General features: G+C 35.2%; 1 protein-coding gene, 1 non-coding gene and 1 pseudogene across 2 annotated transcripts; all 3 read left to right on the top strand.

Annotated features, from left to right (window-relative positions):
* Nucleotides 1–4,255: 4,255 nt before the first annotated feature.
* LOC142634212 (large ribosomal subunit protein eL28y-like) lies at nucleotides 4,256–7,652 on the top strand. Its single transcript, XM_075808503.1, has 4 exons — nucleotides 4,256–4,352; nucleotides 4,446–4,600; nucleotides 6,507–6,670; nucleotides 7,291–7,652. Exons 2-4 carry the CDS (start codon nucleotides 4,453–4,455, stop codon nucleotides 7,429–7,431), a joined length of 453 nt encoding a protein of 150 aa, XP_075664618.1. The 5' UTR covers nucleotides 4,256–4,352; nucleotides 4,446–4,452; the 3' UTR covers nucleotides 7,432–7,652.
* LOC142637726 (small nucleolar RNA R24) lies at nucleotides 6,812–6,901 on the top strand. Its single transcript, XR_012844852.1, has one exon. It is a non-coding gene; the product is annotated as a small nucleolar RNA R24 (small nucleolar RNA).
* A 9,317-nt stretch (nucleotides 7,653–16,969) lies between the features above and the next one.
* LOC142634728 (glucan endo-1,3-beta-glucosidase 8-like) lies at nucleotides 16,970–23,620 on the top strand (annotated as a pseudogene).
* The last annotated feature ends 1,135 nt before the right edge of the window (nucleotides 23,621–24,755 follow it).

The raw sequence follows: 24,755 nt of genomic DNA, 5'->3' as shown, positions 1-24,755 counted from the left end.
CGTTGGGTTCCACTATCTGGTTCAAGTCCTCTCTGCATCCACCTCCTTCCTTTTCTTTATTGGAACCGAAGGTTACGTAGGATCGAGGGAATTTCTTTGTGGGACCATCGGAGGTAGGACGGGAAGAGTTGTCTCGGGGGTAGGAGTAGCAGCGGGAGCCTCTTCAATCTCTGTATTTCTAGGGGAAGCCAAACGTTCTCGGACTTCCTCGAATCCGAGAAGGCGGGAACTCTGCTACGTTTAAAGCTTCCCCATTACTTTTGACGATATTCGCGGCATAAAGCCGCGAACTCCTCTGTCATTTGCTCCTCGGTAGTGGCTACCCCTTCATCAAAACTTGCACCTTCGCGGCTTGAAGAGAGAGTTGGAAGGAGCGGCTTCTTCTTTCATCGGCGCCAGCGCTTCTTCGGATCCGGGCACTCCTTTTGAGCTTGGGAGAGCTCTTCATCTCTTGCATGAAGGAGCTTGCGCGTCACTTCTATACGGGTCTTCATTGTCTTCAAGTTTGACTCGACCCCATTCTTCTCTCTCCTCGGCTACGCTACCTCGAGGTGAACTTTTCGTTCTCGGCGGGGTTTGTGCCCAAGGACTTCTCGGTCTCCACCTAATTTCGAGCTCGGCCAGCTACTTTCCGAGCGTCTTCAATAAACTTTTCAGCTACAAAGACCTCTGAATAGCACGTAAAAAAGCATGATGGAGTTAGGAATAACAAAAACTAATTTACTTATAAATATTGTTAAAAGGAGAAACAACTTACCGGTGCTAAGTCTCTTTTTAGAGAGAGGAATAGTTGTGGTTGGCCCATCTTTTCCAAGGTCTCCATGTCCTTGGGCGAGCGCGAAGAGGGCGTTCTAGGACCTCGGCCGGAGTGGTGGGCGTGGCCTTGTTGAAGCTGCCCTTATGCGGGTGACGGGAGATAGGAGCGCCGTCCGGCCTTAGATCGGGGGACCAAGTGGCCGGTGCTCGGTGCACTTACGGCCTCGTCACGATTTCCCCGAGTTCGGGCCGAACGGGCTCTACCACTTGCCTTTGTCCGGCTCCTGACGCTGCTTTGGGCCGGTGGGAGTTGTTGGCGTGGTTTCTTGGGGTCTTTAGTAATCGTCCCCTCATTATCTCCCTTCCTCTTCTTGGGATCCTCGGTGGTAGTTTTGGCTCGGCTAGAGGAGGAGGAGGAGGTAAGGGCGGGGGGAACTTGGGACGTCCACGTGTTTCTTCTTCTCGCAACTTTGGCGGCCCTATTAGTGAGAAGACCCTCCATTCGTCCCATGCCTTCGCCGGATTCGTCCTCGGGAAGGGCAACTACAAACCCTGCGATTCCGAGAGGCCTCGGTGGCTTCTTCCTCCTCGTCGGAAAGTACCACGAGCGGTTTCCGCGAGGTCTCTCGGTGTCTTCAAGATGGAATTGGTCTATCTCGTCGTCAGAGTGTGTGAAGAAGACACCTCCTCTTACGGAATGACGGTTGTTTGTGAGTGTATGGCGAGGGGGCTGTTGCTATCGGCCGGTTGTACAAAATAGTGTCGGGGAGCGTCGGGAGGTCACGGTCGTCCAAAAAATGGGGCCGAGCTACGTTTATCCTCTTCCGTCTTCGGTCGCGGCAATAATGGCGTCCTCTATCTCTGAAAGTCTTTGGAAAGGGGGGTGTATCCTAGAATGAGATGAGCGGCCGGAGTTGTAGGTACGCACTAACGAATACCTCGGAGCGAAGTACTCGGTTTAGATCGGCAACGTTACGGTGACTTAGACGAGGACGCACGTGTTGCTTATACGCAAAAAAAGACATCAAACAAACAAACTGTCGATTCACACAAATATTTAACGAATTTAAGTAAATACAAATACGCATTTACGTGTGTGTGTTAGGAGAAGTTGTGTTGTGGGGAGATTAATCCTATGGTGTCGCACTGGATCCCCCAGGGCGGGGCGGTGGAGGCCGTCGTGCCGGTTCCGGACACGATCGGGTAGTCGTCCTTCATGCCTTTGTTTGATTTGGGCGGACGGGAGATTAGCCTAACGGTGCTAGACCGAGATTTCATATAATAGCCTACCTTAGAGAGTTTGTGGGACTCGTATAGGAACACGACATCGTGCCATGTGAGGTTTAAACTCATCTGCTCGTTTAGAGCATCTACACTACCTAAAACTCTAAAAACATTTGGAAGGCATTGGTCGGGGCACAACCGGTGGTTGCGAAGATACTCCCTCATTACGGGTTTCATTGGTAGGGTCATCCCACCCTCATGAAGGCTATCATAGGAATGATAACCTCTCCCTCTTTCCTAGAACCCGGCCACGAGCATTTGTTGCCGAGGCGGTATTCTAACCCTACGTCGGCTGGGAATATGGTATTTGGCTCTAAAGCCTTCCATCACGGCGGCGGTATCAACTAGACACTTGAATCTTCCCATTACGAGAGAGACGATAGACTAAACTTTAAAAGGGAGAGTGATTGTATTGGTAGGCCAGGGGGTAATGTCCAGGAGAAAAGGTCAAGACTAGAGAGAGCAAGAACTTACAAGGTTGAAGGTACGGGTTTCCACGTTTTCTGTGGTGAAGAATGATTGTTGTTGTTTTGATGGGATTGATCCACGATGACTTAAATGAAGGCGCGAGGTTCCGAAGCGTCACGACGTGCGAAAAGGCGGCCTCGAAAATTATGTCCCGCCTAAAATTTCGTGGAGTGAGGAGAAGCCGTTGGATGCCCATCTCACCGTTGAGCGTGGGAGACAAAGAGTAACTTACGGTAATAAATGCGCGCGTTTTCGAAAATGAAACCGCCAAGTGTCATCTTACGGGACGCGAAACGATTTCCACACGTGTCGTCACTTATAAAGTGTGTAGAGCGAGGTTCTCGTCGGATCGAAACCCTATTTTTCTCCTCGGATGTCGAAAATTAGAGTTTTGAGGGGCTATTGTGTGTGGGCAAAAGGATCCTGGTGGGAATGTGGGCCTTTTGGGCCTTGTTAAAGAAGGCCGACGACCACGGGGTTAGAGATTGTTGGTGCTATGGGTCGGCCTATACGCGAGGATCACTAGGATCCGGCCGAGGATGGTTTTCCCCTCGGATGACATCAAAGAACACGAGACTTCATGGTAAAGATTAGGGAATGATACGGTCAGACCAACGGTTAAAGGAGAGAACCCTTGAATGTCCTAGAAGCGCGATGTTGGAAGAATATCAAAGGTAAAGGCTGCCTACCTCCACATTAAAGACCACTGCACCTACCACCACTGGCCGCATTAATGAGGAAGTGACACTTAAACGCAGTGGAAGGGAAACTTCTAATTACTTGTTCAAAGGCACTAAGAAAAGAAATATCTAGGCTAAGGGAGGAATTGGGGGGCGAACACGTGGATAAAGTATTAAAAAGAGGAGTATTTAAGGAGGGACAGGGAACGAAACGGACGGAACTTTTTGTAACCTAAAAAGAAGAAGGAAAAAGAGAGATATAATATAAGAACAGCTTTCGACACGTCCGAGAGGTCTATTTACATTACTCCTTTTTGTCTCTAAATCTTGGAATCTTTAGTTTGTCATTTCATGCATACACTTCTAACACAGGTTTTAACACACTACAAATTCTTATTGTTTAAGGCTCATTGGGTCTGAGCCCATAACTATTCTTGGGTCCAGGTGCAATTGTGCACTTACACTATTCATCGCAACCAATCTATGTTCCAAAGGTTATCAATAATTAAGATATTCTCCTAAGTTGATGTCTAGAGGATGATTCCAAATTAAATTCTAAATTCTAATTAATTTAAATTTAAACTTTAAAATTTAAGCTTTTATAAATCAAACATGATAGGTATATTAGTGTAGATCAAATCCTATATTTTAACTCATATCAATTTAAACATTTCAATTAAAACTCAAATAGTAAAACCTTTTGTTCAAAAAAAAGAAAAAGAAAGTAAAACCTAAAAATTCTAAAATTTGATCTAAAATAATCAAATTATAAGATTTAATTTGAAATAATTTTGAATTTCACACATTTGGAATTATATTGTTTAATTTAAAACCATCCTTAAAATAAATAAATATAATTGATTGAATTTCACACATTTGGAATTATATTGCAAACATGATATTTTTGCTTGTTTTTACAAAAAGAAAAGAAAAAGAAAAAAGTTTCTTATTACGACGAAACGGAACATGTGGTCGTTGCAAATTCCAATTCTCGCCGTAGAAAGTAAAGGACACAGGCGTAATATAAGAAAAACAAGCGTACCCCTCCAGTCCAAACAAAAAGAAAAACGAAAATTAGGGTTTCAATATAAATAGCAACATAAACCCAACCTCTCCCAAATCTCCCACCATCTTCTTCGCGAAGCAGATCAGAAACCCTAGCAGGTGCCTCTCTCTCTCTCTCTCTCTCTGTATTTTGTGTTTTGGTTTATTTGGGTTTTGGAAATTGAGTTTGGATCTGGTGCGGGTGAGGTGCAGGACAAGGATGGCAGCAGTACCAGGGCAGTTGATATGGGAGATAGTGAAGAAGAACAACTCGTTTCTGGTGAAGGAGTTTGGGAATGGAACCGCCAGCGTTCAGTTCAGCAAGGAGCCTAACAATCTCTTCAACCTCAACTCCTACAAGCACTCTGGTCTCTCTCTCTCTCTCTCTCTCTCTCTCTCTCTATATTATTCTGTTTGGTTCCTGAGAAAGTTGTGTGTTTGTTTGGGTTTTTTTGAGGAAATGGATTGGGAACAGTGGGAAAATGTAGGGAAAGGGGTGTTTTTGATTTGGGAATTATGTTTGGTTTGTAGATTATTTGATTGTGAGGTTATGACAGGGTGATTTTTTTTGTTGTTGCATGGTTTCTGAGAGAGTTTAATTTTGGGACTAAAACTTCCAAACAGGCCATAAGGCTTGGTTGAGAGGGTTTTGAGGAAATGGGAGTAGAACAATGGGATATTTTATAGAGTTTTTGTTTTGTGGTAAAATGAAGGGAAAAAGGTGTGTTTTTGATTTGTAGATTGTTTGATTGCGAGGGTTATGACACTATGATTTAATGTTGTTTTGTTTCTTTGAAAGTTGATGTTGTTTCCGATGAAGCTAGGTAAATGAATGGAAGATTGGGTTCTGGATAATGTTGGAATTTTATTTTTTATTTTAGGTGTTCTTGCTGCTGTTATATAGCTTTGTTTGTGTTTTGAGGACATGGGAAGAGAGCAGAGCGTTAAAGATTTGTTTTTAGGGGTTTTGTGGGAAAATGAAGGTAAAGTAGTGTTTTTGATTTGGGGTTTTGTTTGGTTTGGAGATTATTTGATTGTGAGGTAATGACTGTTTGATTTCTTGTTGTTTGGCTTTGAGGGGTTACATTGTCTGGTTTCTTGAGGAAATGGGAGGAGAACAGTGCATGTTTTAGGGTGGTCTGTGTGGAAATGAAGAGAAATAAATGTTCTGATTTTGGAAATTTGTTTGGTTTGTCTTCGAGATAATTTGACACTGAAGGTTTAATTTTCTGTTGTTAGCTTTCTAATTTAGGTGCAGATAAAAGGAATAGAACAGTTTATTTTTTTGGTTATTGTGTTGTTTTGGTTATTTGGTCTCTGAGGGAATGGGAGTAAATTGTGCGTATTATAGTTGTTTTGTACGGTTTTCAAGGATTTAACCTAAGGAGATGCACAAAATCTTGGAATGAACCATTTATTTAAAGAAGTTTTTAAGAATATGATTGTCTGAATAGAAATTATTATGTTGGAGAAGATGACTACTATTGAAGTTCATTTTCTTGGTGGAGAATATAGAGGGAAAGAAAAGGAAATACATGGTTTGAGAAAGTGGGTTTGTTGGACCAAATTATAATGGATTTATTGTGACATAGAATAGAGGTGAAAAGTATTGGTAAATGATGATTTAATCTACATCTTTTGAGTTTACATTTCTGCTGTCTATATTCTGGATAAAAAACCCTTCTTTAACATTTTGATGTTTACTTTGATTTTTTTTATTAGAAAATATGTGTGCGCGTTTATAATTCTATTAGTTAGAAAACCTCAATGATACTGCAATCGGCTGGGGACTATACCACATGAAGTGGCAGTCATTAGTTTGAATCTCCTCTTCCCCCCTTTCTTTGTGGCTGAAACTCACTCATGAATATATACATACATTTCATTTTATTAAATATGTTGTTGCAATGTGTTTTGGGAAACTGTGGACTTGTTTGGTGTCTGTTATCTGAGAGTAATTGTCTTCCTGGAGTTCAAAGAAGAACAAAATCTTTTTCCTCTCTGGTGTGGAACCAAAGATACCCTATGTTTTGCCTATAGATGCCTAAAGTGTTTCTTTTTAAAGTTATGTTATTGAAAAATGCTATTAGATATCTGAGCCTTTTCTCTTTATTTAAGTTTTGATGTTTTGTTTTGCAAGTCTTTAGGGAATTTGTGAAATTGTCTTCTCTTGTGTTTCTTAGCAGGACTTAAAGCCATCCATATTTTTGGGTTTGGAGTAATTTTGGGTTATTATTTGTAGTCTGAAATTTATTTTTTGATTTTTATGTGCAGGTTTGGCAAACAAGAAAACAGTGACCATCCAACCTGTGGGCAAAGATCAATCTGTGTTGCTTGCTACAACCAAGACCAAGAAACAGAACAAGCCTGCAGCTTTGCTTCACAAGTCTGTCATGAAAAAGGAGTTCCGCAGGATGGCAAATGCAGTGGCAAACCAGGTAATTTTACAAGTTAGGGCCTGTCATTTATGGGAATGTTCACATTTTATCACTTAAGAAATATTTTTGGTCATAATATTTCATTCGCATCATTCCTGTTAGATTATTCAATGACCCCAAAGGTTTCAAAATATCATTTTTTCTGCAGTGATGAGCCTCTAACATGTAAGAAGACCATACTTTATGGTTTTTTCAATGAAATACTCTTGCTACGCTTGGCTTCTGAGCCTCAACTGTACAAACCATATTTTATTGAGCTGTGTATTTTTTTGTTGGATGAACAAATTGAACGGTATCTTGTCTATAGTATAATATTAATTGATGTAGGTAGGCTGCTATTGGTTGTCGTGTTCCTTATGGTATTATTAAGAAATTTGGTGAGCTTTAATTTATACCATACTCTCCTATCATTGTCCTTTTTTGAAACACCAAGAGCTTTGTAATGCAATTGGTGCCTCCTGGTGTTTTCAAGGGAGATGTCTAAGATTTAAATCCTACCCCCCCCCCCCCCTCCCAATTTATAACTTTGAATTATCAAAAGCATCGACTTTTAGCATTTATCTATGCTGTAAAGTTTAATCTAGATTATGTTCTTAAAATCACTGTTTAACCCATCGCAGGTGGGAGATAATTACTACAGGCCAGATCTAAAGAAGGCTGCCCTCTCTAGGTTGAGTGCTGTGCACAGAAGCCTCAAAGTTACAAAATCTGGTGCCAAGAAGAGGAATAGGCAGGCTGTGAGGACTCCTGGTAGGAAGTGAGTCAGTGGGTTTGATAAATTGTATTGTGCTGCCCATCTTGTAGTTTTCATTATCGGTAGCATTTGGGTACCTGGATTTTTGTTTCGATTGCCATTTTGCGTTGACTTCTGTTTCTTGGGATGCCATTTTTTTTCTTAATTTCCAAAGAGATGTAGTTTGGCTTTTTACTTAATTATTTTGAATTACTATATGGTTATTGGGTAGTTGAATTTTGAACTCAATCTTGTCCAAGTTATCACAAAACTGCCCCTAGAAATGTGTTTTTGCTCATTTTGCGGAATGGTGAAATGAAAAAAAAGAAATAAATTATTCCTTCTTTTTGTTTTTACTTTTTAGGCTTGGGCACGGGCACTTGATGAATTCAAAAGCGTATGATAATTCTTGGAAATTTTAGTCTCTACTATGGATGATTGCATAAATAGATATAAAAATTAAAAAATCTGAGAAAAAGGTGAAAGTTGAATGCAGTGGTTATTGTATATTTTCTCTGGTTTGACATAGCCTCTCAAGCCCATGGATTTATGCCAAATTAAGCCGTGTTCAATGGTAGCCCAATTATGTTGATCGTTGATGGCGTACGAGTCTTCTAACTCTTTGAGATAATCTAAGAGGAGGTTGTGGAGAACTTTACTACCCCAATAACCATCAAATCGTTATTAGAATTACCAAAGTTATGTTAAATAATCTCTCAAAAGACACATGTGAAATAAAATGATAAAACAGAGAATGGTTAGTGAAAAAAAAAAACAATAAAGTTATATGGTAGAAGAAGATTTGGTATGAATTAAGATATAATTTAAAGCAAATCATAGAACTTTTTCCTTGCATTTTAATCGGAACAATTTTTTTTCCTGGGAAAATCTTTTTGTTTAAATGATGTGAATATAAACTTCAATTCACACCTCCCTCACTATTTTCCTATAAAAAAAAGTACAATAATGTATATAAAATAAGAAACTTTGTTAATAATCCATAATTTGTTAAAATGTCAAGTTGTATTTCGTATATATCATTTTTACATAATCTTATTACTAATATTATTTTTATTGGGTACCAATCTACGTTATTATCTTAACGATTATAAAGATAGTTGTGCAGCATTTTCAGTTAGATTAATTATTTAGGAAATTAGACATCTTTTCAGCATGTTATTATCGCTTAAAATACTATCAAACTTCGTCATACTATTTGGGCCCTATTGGGTTACCCTTACCCCTATCTTAATCTGTTAAATCCTACCTAACTTTATCATACCAACGGGACCCAAATGAGCTACGAATTATAATCTTCTTTAAAGTTTGACATACATGCTTCCATCTTAACAAGAAAATGTATAGAAAGTGAAAGAGAATATATGAACGACAGTTAATTTCTCAATCAATTATTATAAAGTATAGTTCTTTATATACCTTCTCTTTTATTGGTTAGACTACAAAAAAATTCTAGACTTTTTCTTTTGATGAACAAAAAAATTCTAGACTTAGCGAGCAAGTATGGAACCTAAAAAAACATTTGGTGAAGATTATTCTGGTGTCTTATAAAAGGGACAAAGTTTATGACCAAGAAAAAAAATTCTTTGTTGAATACTTCATTAATCCACCTTTACACCAGAATATTTTCTACTGCACTAGTCATAAAAACTAATATTGGCTTTAGCAAAATACAAATATATTTTTTTCCCCATTGACTGTCATTGTAATTGAAATAAAATGATGGATTGTTAAAATTTATGAACCTGCATATGCGTATATAAAAAGAATCTTGCTACGGAATATTGAAAAGTCAAGTCAATGTGTTTGTAGCACACGCATTAGAATACTCATGTTTCTTCCTTGTTTTAATCATCTACTATATATTTGTGCAATGTCTTCCTAAAACTACATTCATAATTTTTGGGCTGCAAATTGAGCAGCAGTCAAAGAAGCTCCAAAACCATGTCGGTAAAGAAGAGTTTGTCTCTAAACAACGTTGAAGGCGCAAAGGGCGATGCTGCAAAGCGTGGACGCTATGATCGCTGCTTCTCTTTCATGGAGGTTTCAGTAGAACCAGGAAAGGAACTTAAGGAGATGGATTCCTTCAAGTTGAAGGCTGAGATCAAGAGGTGGGCTAAGGCTGTCGTGGCGTATGCCCGGCAGGTTAGTGATAAATTTGGAAGCTCACGTAGCAGCAGTTGAAGGATATATGTCATGGCTTCTATGTTTCCATCATCATGAAGATCAAGGATTTCTTCTGGATTCTTGGTTGAAGGCTTTATGTTGTGCTTAAGACAGGTTAAATTAATATTTGGTGCTCAATATTTACTCTATTTCAAATGGTCCTTATAATACATACAAAAATGTTTTGAAAGGATATGAATTACCATATAATGGATGGAAAATCATCGAAGTGATCTCAGTTCCATGAAAAAAAATATTTGTTAGATCAGTATTTTCCATCCATCAAATGATGATAAAATCTTTTTAAAAAAAATAATAAAGACGATTCTAAGAATGATTTTGAAACAAAAGTCAAAGGTTGAGTATCAAGTATGTAATTTAACCTTGAAGAAATGATGGGTTGGTTGATTGTTTGCAATGGGGGGTGGAAGTGACAATAGTTTGCAACAAAAACTTGGAAGATCTTTTGGGCTATTTCAGGTCAAGCAAGAAAAGTTAAATAATGTGGTAGCAATTCACAGCTTTGCTTGCAACAGCTTGCGTCTGTGGTGAAGACTCCAAAGGAGATGAAGCCTGAAGGGGCTCTAATCTTAAGAAATGTATATGATAATTATTCAATAAAAATTTGATTTTTTTTGCCTTGCTTCTGTCTTTTTGTGTTTGGATTATGTAATTACAAAACCATGGATTATTAATGGTCATAGAGCTTTAGTTGAATGCTTCAACAAAGCCTATAATTCAAAAAGTTATTTAATCAGCATTTGGTTATTCTACTTTCAGAACTGTTTGAAATGCAATGGTTGTTTGATGATGAAGAGTTGAATCTTGCAGTGTAATAAATATTGGGTAAATTATAAAGTTAGTCCCTATCCTTTACATCATATCTCAATTTGGTTCCTAACCTTTCAATTGTGTCAATTTGCTCCCTAATTTTTTAGTGCTATGCTAATTTGGTCCATGTTGTTAAGTGTTGGATGAAAATTGCTGATGTGTCTAACGGACTGATTAAATTATTATTTTCATGCCACGTAAGTGGACACCAGGAATGCCATGTCATATTACATTTTTTTATAAAATGTGAGTGGCTGATGTAGTTCTTGCACGTCAGTATCTATTTGGGATCAAATTCCAGATTTCCAAATAAATCATGATTTTAATTTCATGGGTTTTGCTTATTTTGGTGTATTAATTTATACAAATTTATTTTTGTAGCTTTCTGATGATGTAACTTTGCTATTTTAATAAAATTAAATTGAAGTTTGATTTGTATTGACAGGTTCTTCTGGGAGATTTGGTGTTTATACATGGTCCTAGGATGAAGAAAGTTGGTAGGACTTGAATAATAGATAAAAAAATAAAAAAAAAACTGGATCTTTAAGAACTTTGTTACTTTCCAGTTTCCACCGCAAATGTATTTTCTATGTTTTCTCTGTCAGTCCCATTCCTGAAATATGCAAAACACAAAATAAGCACATGAACGAGTAATCCCACAACAAATCCCAACATCCAAAACAAGCAAAACCCAAGAAATTAAACCATGAAATTAAAGTCTCTGATCCATTTTAGTTCAGCTAAGACAGACAGCGATCGCAAGAGACAGATAATGAGATAGAGAGAGCAAAAACTGACCGGAACAGAGATGGACCTCGCCGTCGGGCCTTGTCATTGCTCCTCGCCGCCGAAACCTCATAGCCTCACCCTTTCTTTCTGGACCAAGTGCTAGCTGCTCCTCAGATTTTAGCGATTTTAATCCCAAATAGACACACCCACGTGCAAACGTGAGTCAGTGAATTAGCCCCTTTTTTTTTTATATGTAATATTATGTGGCATTTTAGGTGTCCACCTACGTGGCATGAAAATAATAATTTAATCAGTCCGTTAGACACATCAGTAATTTTCATCTAATACTTAACAACATGGACTAAATTGGCATAACATTAAAAGGTTAAGGATCAAATTGACACAATTGAAAGGTTAGAGACCAAATTGAGATATGATGTAAAGGATAGGGACTAACTTTGTAATTTACCCATAAATATATAACATATCTTGTCACTGGTTTGTGAGAAATTATATAGTCCTCTCATGGACCACGTCACTTGTCCGAATAACTCCTATTTGTTTAAAATTGCTGAGTCTGTAATCAGTTTCTGTTTAAATTTTTTTTTTTTATCTTAGCAATTTTAAACATATGAGAGTCTTTTAGTGGAATGGTGGACCACATTACTTATCTACCATGAGGACCTTAAAATTTCTCATTATTTGGATGTAACGTGACTTGCATGTGATGGCTTTTTGCGTCCAATTTCTTCGATAGAAGAAGAATTATTTGAAAAGAAAAAAGAAAGGAAAGATTTTTTTTTTTCTTGAAAATAGTAATAGTTTTCAATTCACAGGTATGCTTAACAAATTGACAAACCTAGGAAGTGATAAAATCTTTTGAATTGAACCCATAAAAAAAATATTCTAATTGACATTTCATATATCAATACGTCATAAGTATAGAAATAAATAGTCATGTCAAAAGTAGTGGAATTCAAGCTTTTCTAACAGAAATGTTCAATATTCAAATCTCTATTTTATTGTAATTATTAAATTATAAGAAATACTATTTTTTTTTATATAAGTAAAACCTATATAAATGTTTTTATGTTATTGAAAACCACATTTTATTTTTCAAGTTTCAAATTTTAGTTGCCCCTTCTTTTTTATTAATAGCGAAGTTGAACCCTATCTTTTTGTCTTAATATATGAAGGGTGCTAGTATGCGTTTCGAAGTTTCTCTTATTGTCAAATGTTTAATTTCAAGTTAAAAAAAAATTAAAAGATAATTTCAATTTTTTTAGAAACCAAAATATTAAATTTAGTATAATTATATAGAAAGACAAACAGATACATTATTTTTGTATACAATATTATTACTTATTTATTTATTTATTTTTGAGAAGGTATTGTGTATTACTTTGTCTTTCATATATTAGCAAATTAAGCAGGGAAAAAAATTAGGCACTTTAAAGAACAAACGATTCATGCATTTGGTTTGTGTTATAAACAAATTATATACTTGATTTTGTATTGTGTATTACTTTGTCTTTCATATATTAGCAAATTAAGCAGCAAAACCAAAATTAGGCACTTTAAAGAACAAACGATTCATGCATTTCCTTTGTGTTATAAACAAATTATATACTTGATTTTGTACCACAAGTACAAGTGTGCAACCCCAATCTAGTTTTATATAGCAGTAAATGTCAACGACTCAGCCGAATTGCATATAAATAATTCGAGCCTATTGAACTTACAAAAGAGCTACCTATAGTACTTGGTTTATGCTTTGACAAGTTGGCATCCTTGTGTACTTTACTTGACTAATTAAAAAATAACTCTCTCATATATATATATATATAGGCCAAAATGGGCAAATGCCCTTTTCGCGCAAAAAAAACAGCATTATGCTCCATTTTCCAAACTGATTAGGGAAATGCTCCTCTTTTGAAACTCAATTTTTTCAAAATTAAGTTAAGCCCTATAGCGACGTTTTAAAGAGCCTATAGCGGCGTTTTGTAACTCGAGCTTCATGAAATTGAGTTATAGGTAAAAAAAAAAAAAAAAACTTGCATGGAATTCGAGTTACAAAACATTGCTATAGGGCTCCAGAATTTTTTTTTTTTTTAAACTGGATTTTGAGAAAATCAAGTTTCAAAAGAGGGGCATTTTCCTAATTAATTTGGAAAATGGAGCATTTGCCCATTTTTTTTGCGCGAAATGGGTATTTGCCCATTTTTGCTTATATATATATATATATATATATGAGAAATGAGAAGAACGGTGAATTCTTGCACAGAGTTGAAGGGAAAAAAGAAAAAGCCCCGAGCACTTGATTTAGGTTGAACTTATTTATATATTCTTTTATTGATCATGACTAAAATGTGGGATATATATATATACACCCAATCATACCAAATTTGTTCTTTTTATTGTGTTTGGTATAACAAACCCTACCTTAACAACTCTGTCAAGGTTTAGGCAACCAAGGTGTGCTATGTGGTATGGCAAATGAGGCAATTACTTAAGGCTCCTAAATTTTAACTAATATGGTTATTTTTTTTCATTATAATAGTATTAGTTAAACTCAAATATTAGCCAATGAATAAAAGAATATTTTTTTATCAAATGAAAAACTAGAAAAAAGAAAGAAAAATGCTACATCCACAACATTTTTCAATGCAAATTTTAAGTGTCAAATTGTTACTAGCTGTTATTAGTGGGTAAAAAAAGTAATTTTAATGGTAGATTCAAATTAGAATTCATAACAACTTAACACCTAAGATTTGTTGTGAAAATATTGTGAATAAAACACTTCTATATATATATATATATATATATATATATATATATATATATATATAAGCAATACACATAAAATTTCACAACATTTTTCACAAGAATTGAGTTGACAAACTTTTACTAGTTCTCATCTAGGTCAACCACTAATATAATATTTTTACTTAATACTATCAATCTACCACATTAACATGTGTGAAAAGTTTTGTCAATTTTTTTGTGTTTATAGACTTTCTCAACATTTTTTTTCTATGTGGTTAATTAGTAATTTTGCATATAAAACAAGAAAATAGAATCTTTATTGTAGCATTGGAATATATAAAAAAATCATTTAAATATATAAAATGTCTCAATTTAGTTTTCGTTTAAGGCCTCTAAATGCACCAAACTGCCCTGGTTTCTATAACCTTGATTAAAAAATGTTTAAAATTATGGATTTCAATACACTTAATTAGTAAAATCTTTATATCACTTAATATAAAAAATATAGAACCAAATCTTGTCTACATAAAAAAGAAATTTACCAGTGTCTTGAAATAATGATAATATATATATATATTGTAAGGACCCAAATTGACCCACTGTCCCAAGTGTTAGGATGATGGCCCAACAAGGCTAAAACAATAAATTTGTTAGAGAGTGAGCCAGAAACTGAACGTTCAAGGAGTCAAATATGAATCATAGCGGGCTAGTTGGCGTGAGAACGAGTAAGATAAACAGTTTAAGAAGAAAAAATACTCCTCGGTCAGGTCCGAGGATGACATGTTTTTTATATATTTCTTTTGGACTTATACAAATATTCAAGTTCTTAGTTACACAGTGCTTTTTCTCTTTTAATCTCAAATGCCACTTCTTGTAATGGAATTCTCCCTTTTTATACTCCCTTCCCCCATTTCATCTCAGCCCTCCACGTGTAGATCAGATCGCTAATAACCTTGATACTTGTCCCATCAGCACCTTCCTGAAGTCTTTGTAGGTAACTGTAAGGCTGAAAGTTACTGTTTAGGTATCATTTCCACATTAATACGACCAGGGGGTTAGATGCAGAGCATTTAATGCGGTGGTAGCAGCTTTCTTCCCAGATATTTCTCAACTCTCTAGTGACTTACCTTTCATTGAAGTTTATTCTCCCAAGCATGGTTGCCCACTGCCCAGTGTCTGATGGGTGGTCGGACTTTCGACTTCTGCTCTGTTTGACCGAGGAGGGATTGCTCCTCGGATAACGTCACATGTTCATTATGATCAGTCCTCTTCCTTAGTCGAGTAATCTACTTGCCGGCCCTACTACGTGTTTGTCTTCGAGCTTTATGACATCCACAGGCGCGGCCCATGGCCCAATACCCTTATTTGGGCCCTTTATCCCTACATACATACATACATACATACATACATACATATATATACATACATACATACATATATATATATATATATGTATATATATGTATCTTAATAGAAAAATCTGAGAGAAAATCTAATTAAATTTTAATTGAATTCTTAATTTTGTGCCACATATCTTATTTTATTTTTTAAATTTTGTGCAAAATGAATTATTAAGTGTAAAAATTGAAGAATCTAGATCTAATTAAAATCTAAATTGGATTTCAATTGGAATCCGATTTTCCACCGCGTGTCCATCTAAGTTTTTTTTTTTTTTTATTTTAAATTTTTTGTAGCAAGTGAATTATTGAGTGCAAAAATCAAAAAGTCTAAAATTAATTAAATTCTAAATTATACACACACACACACACACACACACACACACATATAAAGAAACCATTATATATTTTAAAAATTTATGGTTTTAAAAAAAGTGTAAATTAATATGTGTATAATTTAAACATCTTCTAAAATTTTTAATTGTAATCATGCATATACACATGGTTACACACTAGTGAGTAATAATTATGAAGCAATACTCCATAAATTCAAATCCTCTTTGTCTAAAAAAGAAGAAGAAGAGAGTTGTGTGTATGGGTTGAACTTATTTATATATTTAATTTTAGGGGTAATTACGCTAAACCCATTTGTGATTTGGCCCGAAATCACTTTGCCTACCTGTGGTTTAAAAAGTGTCACTTTACCCACTTGAGGTCTGTTCTGTTTGTTTTTTTGTAACTCACCTTTGTTAAAATAAAGGGTAAATAGGTATTTTTGCTCAAATTTTATGCTTCTCTCATCTAAGGGTTGTCAATGGGCCAGGTCGGGCCGGCCCGACCCATTTTTTCTTGGCCCATGGGCACAATGGGTTAGGCATAATGAGCTATTAACTAGTTAACGGGCCGGGTCGGGCTAGGCCAAAAGAGGAAACCTTAGCCCATGACCCTGCCCATGGGCAATGCCCATTTTTTTTTTAGCAAGCTGGGCTATCGGGTCGGGCCTAATGGGCTACCTATGGGCTTGTATTAGCATATTATTTTATTATTTTTATAAGGAAAGAATCAATTTTTTATAAGGGAATAATCAATTTATTTTTTTAAAGGAAAGAATTAAAGAATTTAATACTTAATTACAAATTTGTTTACATTCAAATCTATTTAATTTTTTGTTTTGTTGATGGAAACCTATTTAATTTTTTTTTTATTAAGGCTTTAAATAGTTTCTTTAATTTTATCTTTAATAAAAAAAATGTCAAATGGTTAATTCAAATTTGCTAGACTACTAGAAAAATATATATTTAGTAAACTAAGTTTAGTACAATTACTTTGAGTATCTTAGTGGTTGAGAGAGTTTTCTTAAGAAATTCTTCTATAATATCTCAAGATCAATCCTTCATACACTTCCTATATATTTTTGTGCATAAAAACTAGCCCATGACCTGACCCATTGGGCTAGTGGGCTACCCATGAGCCTCAATAACAACGGGTCGGGCTGCCCATTTGCCCGATGGGCCATCGGGTTTTCGGGTCGGGCTATGGGCCATGGGTTATTTGATGACCCTTACTCTCATCTCAAAACAAAAAATAACACAAAAATGCAAGAGGAAGAAGATCAAAAAGTGGTATTTGTCTCTTTCTCCATTCACACAAATCTTGAACATGAAGAACATACCAAAAAAAAAAAAAACCAAGATCAACCTAAACAAGATCATTGACTTAATGAATCAGATTGTCCAGTTTCTAAGCAAGAATAATGCACCTTTCACTGTTAACATTTACCCTTTCCTAAGTCTTTATGGTAATGAAAATTTCCCAATTGACTATGCCTTCTTTGATGGAGTAAGCCAGCCCGTCGTTGATATTAATGGGATCCAATACACCAATGTGTTTGATGCTAACTTTGAAACCTTGGTTTCTGCTCTGAAAGTTGTTGGAATTTCCAACATGACCATTATTGTAGGGAAGGTTGGGTGGCCTACAGATGGGGACAAGAATGCTATTATGCTAATGTAGGTAACGGTCATAGATTTTACAGGGAGCTTATAGAAAAACTTGCAGGCAATATAGGTGCTCCACTACATCCTGGATATATAGAAGTTACTTGTTTGGTCTTATAGATGAGGATGCAAAGAGCATTGCTCTAGGAAATTTTGAACGTCATTGGGGAATTTATAGGTATGATGGGCAGGCAAAATATGCGATAGATGTTTTTGGTTAGAGTCAAAATAAATTTCTTGTGCCTGCACAAGATATGGAATATCTTCCCAGCAAATGGTGTGTGTTCAATCGAAATGCCAAAGATCTGAGCAAACTAGTAGACAACATAAATTTTGCTTGCACCTTTGCAGATTGCACCACACTTGGATATGGTTCCTCTTGTAATAATTTGGATTCTAATGGGAATGCCTCATATGCATTTAATATGTATTTCCAGATACAAAATCAGGATACAATGGCTTGTAATTTTCAAGGGTTGGCCCAAGTGACAATTTTTTTGGGTATGTTCTTTATGATTTGAGTTTTATTTTTTTGGGTATGTTCTTCTTGTTCTTCATGTTCAAAATTTGTGTGAATGGAGAGAAAGACAAATACCACTTTTTGATCTTGTTTCTCTTGCATTTTTGTGCTATTTTTTGTTTTGGGAGGAGAGAGACATAAAATTTGAGCAAAAATACCTATTTACCCATGATTTTAACAGAGGTGGGTTACGGAAAACAAATGAAACATACTTCAGGTGGATAAAATGACACTTTTTAAACTACGAGTAGGCAAAATGAATTTGGGCCAAATCACAAGTGAATTTGGGCCAAATCACAAGTGAATTTGGGCCAAATCACAGGTGAATTTAGTGTAATTACTCCTATAAAATAAAGAACAAAGTGTGATAATTCTTTTATATTGTTAGGTAAAACACAACCTCACGAAACGTGTCAAATGTCATAGTCTAGGGGGGGATCAGTTCCAATGATATGCTATCTTGATTTGTCTAATATTTTAGTATTTATTTGATAGTTAGTTAGACTTAATAAACTCATCAATCAATGGCTTTGTAAGCAAGGTGGCCTTTTGCTTTGCCAAAGAAACTTCTAAAAATCCAACCGTGCATGCACGTTAATAATAACCTCTTTCTTGTTTTCTCAAAAAATTCCTATGTATACTATGATCTTACTCATTTTTCTCCACAACATTTTTCATAATAAATCTTAAGTGTTAGGTTGTTACTAGCTGTTATTGGTGGGCAACAAAGTAATTTCAATAATGAGTTCAAATTAGAATTAGTAACAACTTCACATCTAAGATTTGTTGTAAAAATGTTGTGAATAAAGAACTTTTATAAAAAAAGAAGAAGAAAATATACAAAAATTTTCATAATATTTTTCACAACAGTTAAGTTGACAAACTTTTACTAGTTCTCATCTAGGTCAACCACTAAGTTCACATTTTTACTTACTACTATCAATCTGCCATATTAACAGGTGTGAAAAGTTTTGTCAATTTTTTGTGTTTATAGACTTTCTCAAAAAAAAAAACTATGTGGTTAATAAATAATTTTGCATCTAAAACAAGATAATAGAGTTTAAATAATATTAAAATTTTTTTATTAAAAAAGTTCTTTTAAATATATAAAACGTTTAAATTCAATTTTCATCTAAGACTCCAAATGCACCAAGCCGCTTTGGTTTCAATAACCTTGATCAGAAAATGTTTTAAATTATGGATTTCAATAAACTGAATTAATATTTATATCACCGAATATAAAAAATATAGAACCTAATCTTGTCTACATAAAAAAATTAATATTGGCTTTAGCAAAATACAAATATATTTTTTTCCCCATAGACTACCATTGTAATTGAAAAAAATTGATGGATTGTTAAAATTTATGGACCTGCATATGCACATATATATAAAAAGAATCTTGCTAAGGAATATTGAAAAGTCAAGTCAATGTGTTTGTAGCACACACGCATTAGAATACTCATGTTTCTTCCTTGTTTTAATCATCTACTATATATTTGTGCAATGTCTTCCTAAAATTACATTCATAGTTTTTAGGCTGCAAATTGAGCAGCAGTCAAAGAAGCTCCAAAACCATGTCGGTAAAGAAGAGTTTGTCTCTAAACAACGTTGAAGGCGCAGAGGGCGATGCTGCAAAGCGTGGACGCTATGATCGCTGCTTCTCTTTCATGGAGGTTTCAGTAGAACCAGGAAAGACACTTACGGAAATGGACTCCTTCAAGTTGAAGGCTGAGATCAAGAGGTGGGCTAAGGCTGTCGTGGCGTATGCCCGGCAGGTTAGTGATAAATTTGGAAGCTCACGTAGCAGCAGTTGAAGGATATATGTCATGGCTTCTATGTTTCCATCATCATGAAGATCAAGGATTTCTTCTGGATTCTTGGTTGAAGGCTTTATGTTGTGCATTTGTATTGAAGACAGGTTAGATTAATATTTGGTCCTCAATTACTCTATTTCAAATGGTCCTTATACATACAAAAAAGTTTTGAAAGGATATGAATTGTCATATAATGGATGGAAAATCATCGAAGTGATCTCGGTTTCATGAAAAATATTTGTTAGATCAGTATCTTCCATCCATCAAATGATGATAAAATCTTAAAAAAAAAAAGAAAAAAGAAGAAGATTCTAAGAATGATTTTGAAACAAAAGTCAAAGGTTGAGTATCAAGTACGTAATTTAACCTTGAAGAAATGATGGGTTGGTTGATTGTTTGCAATGGGGGGTGGAAGTGACAATAATTTGCAACAAAAACTTGGAAGATCTTTTGGGCTATTTCAGGTCAAGCAAGACAAGTTAAATAATGTGGTAGCAACTCCCAACTTCGCTTGCAACAGCTTGCGTCTGTGGTGAAGACTCCAAAGGAGATGAAGCTTGAAGGGGCTCTAATCTTAACACATGTATATGATAATTATTCCATAAAAATTTGATTTATTTTCCTTGCTTCTGTCTTTTTGTGTTTGGATTATGTAATTACAAAACCATGGATTATTGATGGTTATAGAGGTTTAGTTGAATGCATCAACAAAGCCTATAATTCAGAATGTTATTTAATCAGCATTTTACTTTCAGAACGGTTTGAAATGTAATGGTTGTTTGATGATGAGGAGTTGGATCTTGCAGTGTAAATATATAACATATCTTGTCACTGGCTTGGACGCTACATGCCTTGCATGTGAATGATGTGATGGTCTTTTTGCATCCAATTTCTTCAATGGAATGAGATTAATTAAAAAGAAAAGAAAAGGAAATAATTTTTTTTTTCTTGAAAATATAAGTAGTTTTCAATTGACAGGTATATAACTATATATGCCTAACAAATTGATAAAATAGAAATTATTGCTGAAAATTGAAAACTGAAAACACTGTAACAAAATATTTTTTAAATGTGTGAATAATGCAGTGGGACCCATTTTTAATGAAAAAGTTGCTAAATATTGAAAATTGTGGGTCTCGTGAACAGTGTATAAATGCACTGTTCACAGTAAAAAGTCAACAAGTGCGGCTTGAAAAAAAAAAGGGCAAAACGCGCTGCTTGAAAATGCAAACGCGAAAACGCTGTATCCAAACTCTCTAGAAGTGATGAAATCTTTTGAATTGAACCTTTAAAAAAAAAGTATTTTAATTGACATTTTATAAATTAAACGCATCATAAGTATAAAAATAAATAGTCATGTTAAAAGTAGTGTAACTCAAACTTTTCGAACAGAATCGTTCAATATTTAAATCTCTATTTCATTGTAATTATCAAATTATTAAGGAAAAATACTATTTTTTTTATGTAAGTAAAATTTATATAAATGTTGTTACGTTTTTGAAAACCACTTTTTATTTTTCAAGTTTCAAATTTTAGTTGCCCCTTCTTTTTTATTAATAGCGAAGTTGAACCCTAGCTTTTTGTCTTAATACATGAAGGTGCTAGTATCTGTTTGGAAGTTGCTCTTATTCTTAAATGTTTAATTTCAAGTTTTTCTTAAAAAAAAATTAAAGGATAATTTCAATTTTTTTAGAAACCAAAATATTAAATTTAGTATAATTATAAAGAAAGACAAACAGATACATTATTTTAGTATACAATATAATTACTTATTTATATATTTTTGAGAAGGTATTATGTATTACTTTGTCTTTCATATATTAGCAAATTAAGCAGGAAAAATAAAATTAGGCACTTTAAAGAACAAACGATTCATGCATTTGGTTTGTGTTATAAAAAAATTATATACTTGATTTTGTACCACAAGTGCAAGTGTGCAACCCCAATCTAGTTTTATATAGCAATAAATGTCAACGACTCAGCCGAACGTTTGGTTCACTATGTATTCTCATCACAAATTCACAATTCATATATTTTGTACCACAAGTGCAAATGTGCAACCCCAATCTAGTTTTAAGTAGCAGTAAATGTCAACGACTCAGCCGAACGTTTGGTTCACTTTGTATTCTCATCACAATTCATATATACGGCACTGGCAGTTTTCTCAGCCAGAATTGCATATAAATAATTCGAGCCTATTGAAGTGCTTTGACAATTTGGCATTCTTGTGTACTTTACTTGACTAATTAAAAAATAACTCTCTCATTTTTTTTTTCTACTTTTCTTATCTTTAGGCTTAAGTAATTGCAGAAATGAGAAGAATGGTCAATACTTGCACAGAGTTGAAGGGAAAAAAGAAAAAGCCCCAAGCCCTCGATATAGGTTGAACTTATTTATATATTCTTTTATTGATCATGACTAAAATGGGGGATATATATATACACCCAATCTTACCGAATTTTTTCTTTTTGTTGTGTTTGGTATAACCAACCCTACCTTAACAACTCTATCAAGGTTTAGGGGCTCTACTTGGGATTAATATTAATCAAGGTGTGCTATGTGGTATTGCGAATGAGGCAACTTCTTAAGCCCCTAAATTTTAACTAATATGGTTATTTTTTTCATTGTAATAGTATTAGTTAAACTCAAATATTAACCAATGAATAAAATAATATCTTTTTATCAAATGAAAAACTAGAAAAAAGAAAGAAAAATGTTTTGTCCACAACATTTTTCATAATAAATCTTAAGTGTTAGGTTGTTATTAGCTGTTATTAGTGGATAACAAAGTAATTTCAATGGTGGGTTCACATTAGAATTAGTAACAACTTAACACTTAAGATTTGTTGTAAAAATGTTGTGAATAAAGAACTTCTATAAAAAAAAAAAAAGCAATATACAAAAATTTTCATAACATTTTTCACAACAGTTAAGTTGACAAACTTTTTCACAACAGTTAAGTTGACAAACTTTTACTAGTTCTCATCTAGGTCAACCACTAAAATCATATTTTTACTTACTATTATCAATTTGCCACATTAACAAGTGTGAAATGTTTTGTCAATTTTTTGTGTGTTTATAGACTTTCTCAAAAAAAAAAAAAAAAACTATGTGGTTTGATGATGCACAGAAAATCAGTAGGCTGAATGCTATGGGATTTAATGGGCTTGAGGTTGTCTAGAAGGCCTGAAAGAAAGAAACACACAATCAAAGGTGATTGGGGTGAACCGATCAAGAATTCTCCGATTCTTAAGTTAGTTTTTTCTCTAGAACTTAAGAATTCCAACTTTAGGAGTGGTGGAAACTTACCTTGCATTGATATGACTGAATCCTTTTATAGTGAGTTGTAGTGGTTACTTATTTGGTAACTTCCCTAATATGGGTGGAAGTTAGAAGGTTCAGACTTAACTTCTATAACTGCTATGAGAAGTTAAGAACTTAGTGGGAAGTTAGGGCGAAAAATAATGAATTCACCCCCACTTTAGAATAGTAGAATGTGGTCCGAATTATAAGCTTTGGGTAGAAATTCACTTTGAAAATCTATAAGTATTGGGTGGTCTTCCAAGTCACTTCGTGAGCTGGACGACCCTTCTGGTCTTGGACGAATTCTTCAAAGGCACTTATAAACTAAACCTTTGTTATGGCCCTAGACGTACAATAATATGGGTGGATAATCCTTCCTTGGGCGACTTGATGGATGAATTGGAGATCGGCTAGTTTTTTGTTCACTATCAGTTGCTTCCTTATCCAAGAGTCGTCTTGGTCATTGTAGCAAAATTCTTGTTCACTGTTCATTTTTGACACGTGTCAATGTTTCGTTGGTCAATTGGCCACGTGGTGTCACTGTTGTGGTTGGTTTTCGACGCCTCAGATTGTGCCATGTGTCGTGATCTCATTGGCCAACCTATTATGTCAATTTGTTTACCAAGGAGATTGCCACGTGTCAGCTTCTGGTTGGTCCACGTTAACCCATTGACCCACCTTAGAGCCTATAAATAGGTACAATCTCTCTCTTGCCCTCTCATTTTTCTGATATTTTCCTCTCTGCCATCTCGTCTAGGAGCCTCGCCTAGTCATCCTCGTCCTTAGGCTTTCGTCAGGTACTTCTTCTTTCTCTTCGTCCTTAGGTTTGCCTTAGAAAATTCTGTATATTTTCTATCATGTCTTCGTTTAGTGGTAGTACTGAGAGAGAGATAGACGAGTATCAGGACGAGTCCAATGGTAGTAGTGGTAGCACCGAAAGTAGTAGTAGCAACTTTAGTTCCCAAGATGAGTATTATTCGTCTGGGGTTCCCGAAGTTCCTTTAGAGGCCTTCCAGGAAGAGATGAGGCAAATGACTGCTTCCAGTTCTAGAGCTAGCTCGTCTAAGAGGGCTAAATCGTCCAAGGCTCCTTCTCAGGACGAGGAGGAGAATGCCATCTATAGTTGTGCTCCAGAAGTCGCATCTATTGTTAGAAAGGATTGGCTAAGAATTCTTGTAGATAGATACCAGATTCCTACTAAGTTTAATCCTCATTTTCCTGAGAAGGGAGAGTGGTGTTGTTCTCCTCTTTTTGGCTTTGGTGTATACGTGTCTTACTTATTAGCTGGTCTTAGGTTTCCCTTAAACACTTTTTGTAGAGAACTCATTCATAGGTTGGGTATTGGACCAAACCAGCTTAACCCCAATGGTTGGAGGACAATAGTAGCCATGCAAGTGATATAGCGCGAGGTATTCGAGGGGAATCGTCCAATCACTGTGGACGAGTTTCTCTACTGTTATAAACCCTTAGAAATTACTAAGTTTGCAGGTTTTTACTAGTTTCTTCTAGAGGTCCCCAATTTAATTTGATTAGGAGTCGTAGTTCTTCTGATAGGTTATGGAAGATGGATTTTTTCTTTGTCTCTGGGAATTGGGCTGGGGACCCAATTGATGTAAATAGAACCCCCTACCCTCTTTTTACCAGTGCTTTAGGTCGTCTTCATCCTGAGGGTATGTTTTCTTTGAACTTTACTTTGTCTTTCATTTGCTCTTTCCCTCGTCTAACAATTCTTCTCGTCCATACATCTGTTACTTGTCCACAATTAGACGACTATAGAAAGAGCTCACAGTTATCCTGATAGGTCCTTC

The sequence above is a fragment of the Castanea sativa genome, chromosome 5 (assembly GCF_040712315.1).
Source record: "Castanea sativa cultivar Marrone di Chiusa Pesio chromosome 5, ASM4071231v1".
Taxonomy (NCBI): domain Eukaryota; kingdom Viridiplantae; phylum Streptophyta; class Magnoliopsida; order Fagales; family Fagaceae; genus Castanea; species Castanea sativa.
Note: the sequence above shows the minus strand (reverse complement) of the source record. Positions and strands in the feature narration are given on the sequence as shown.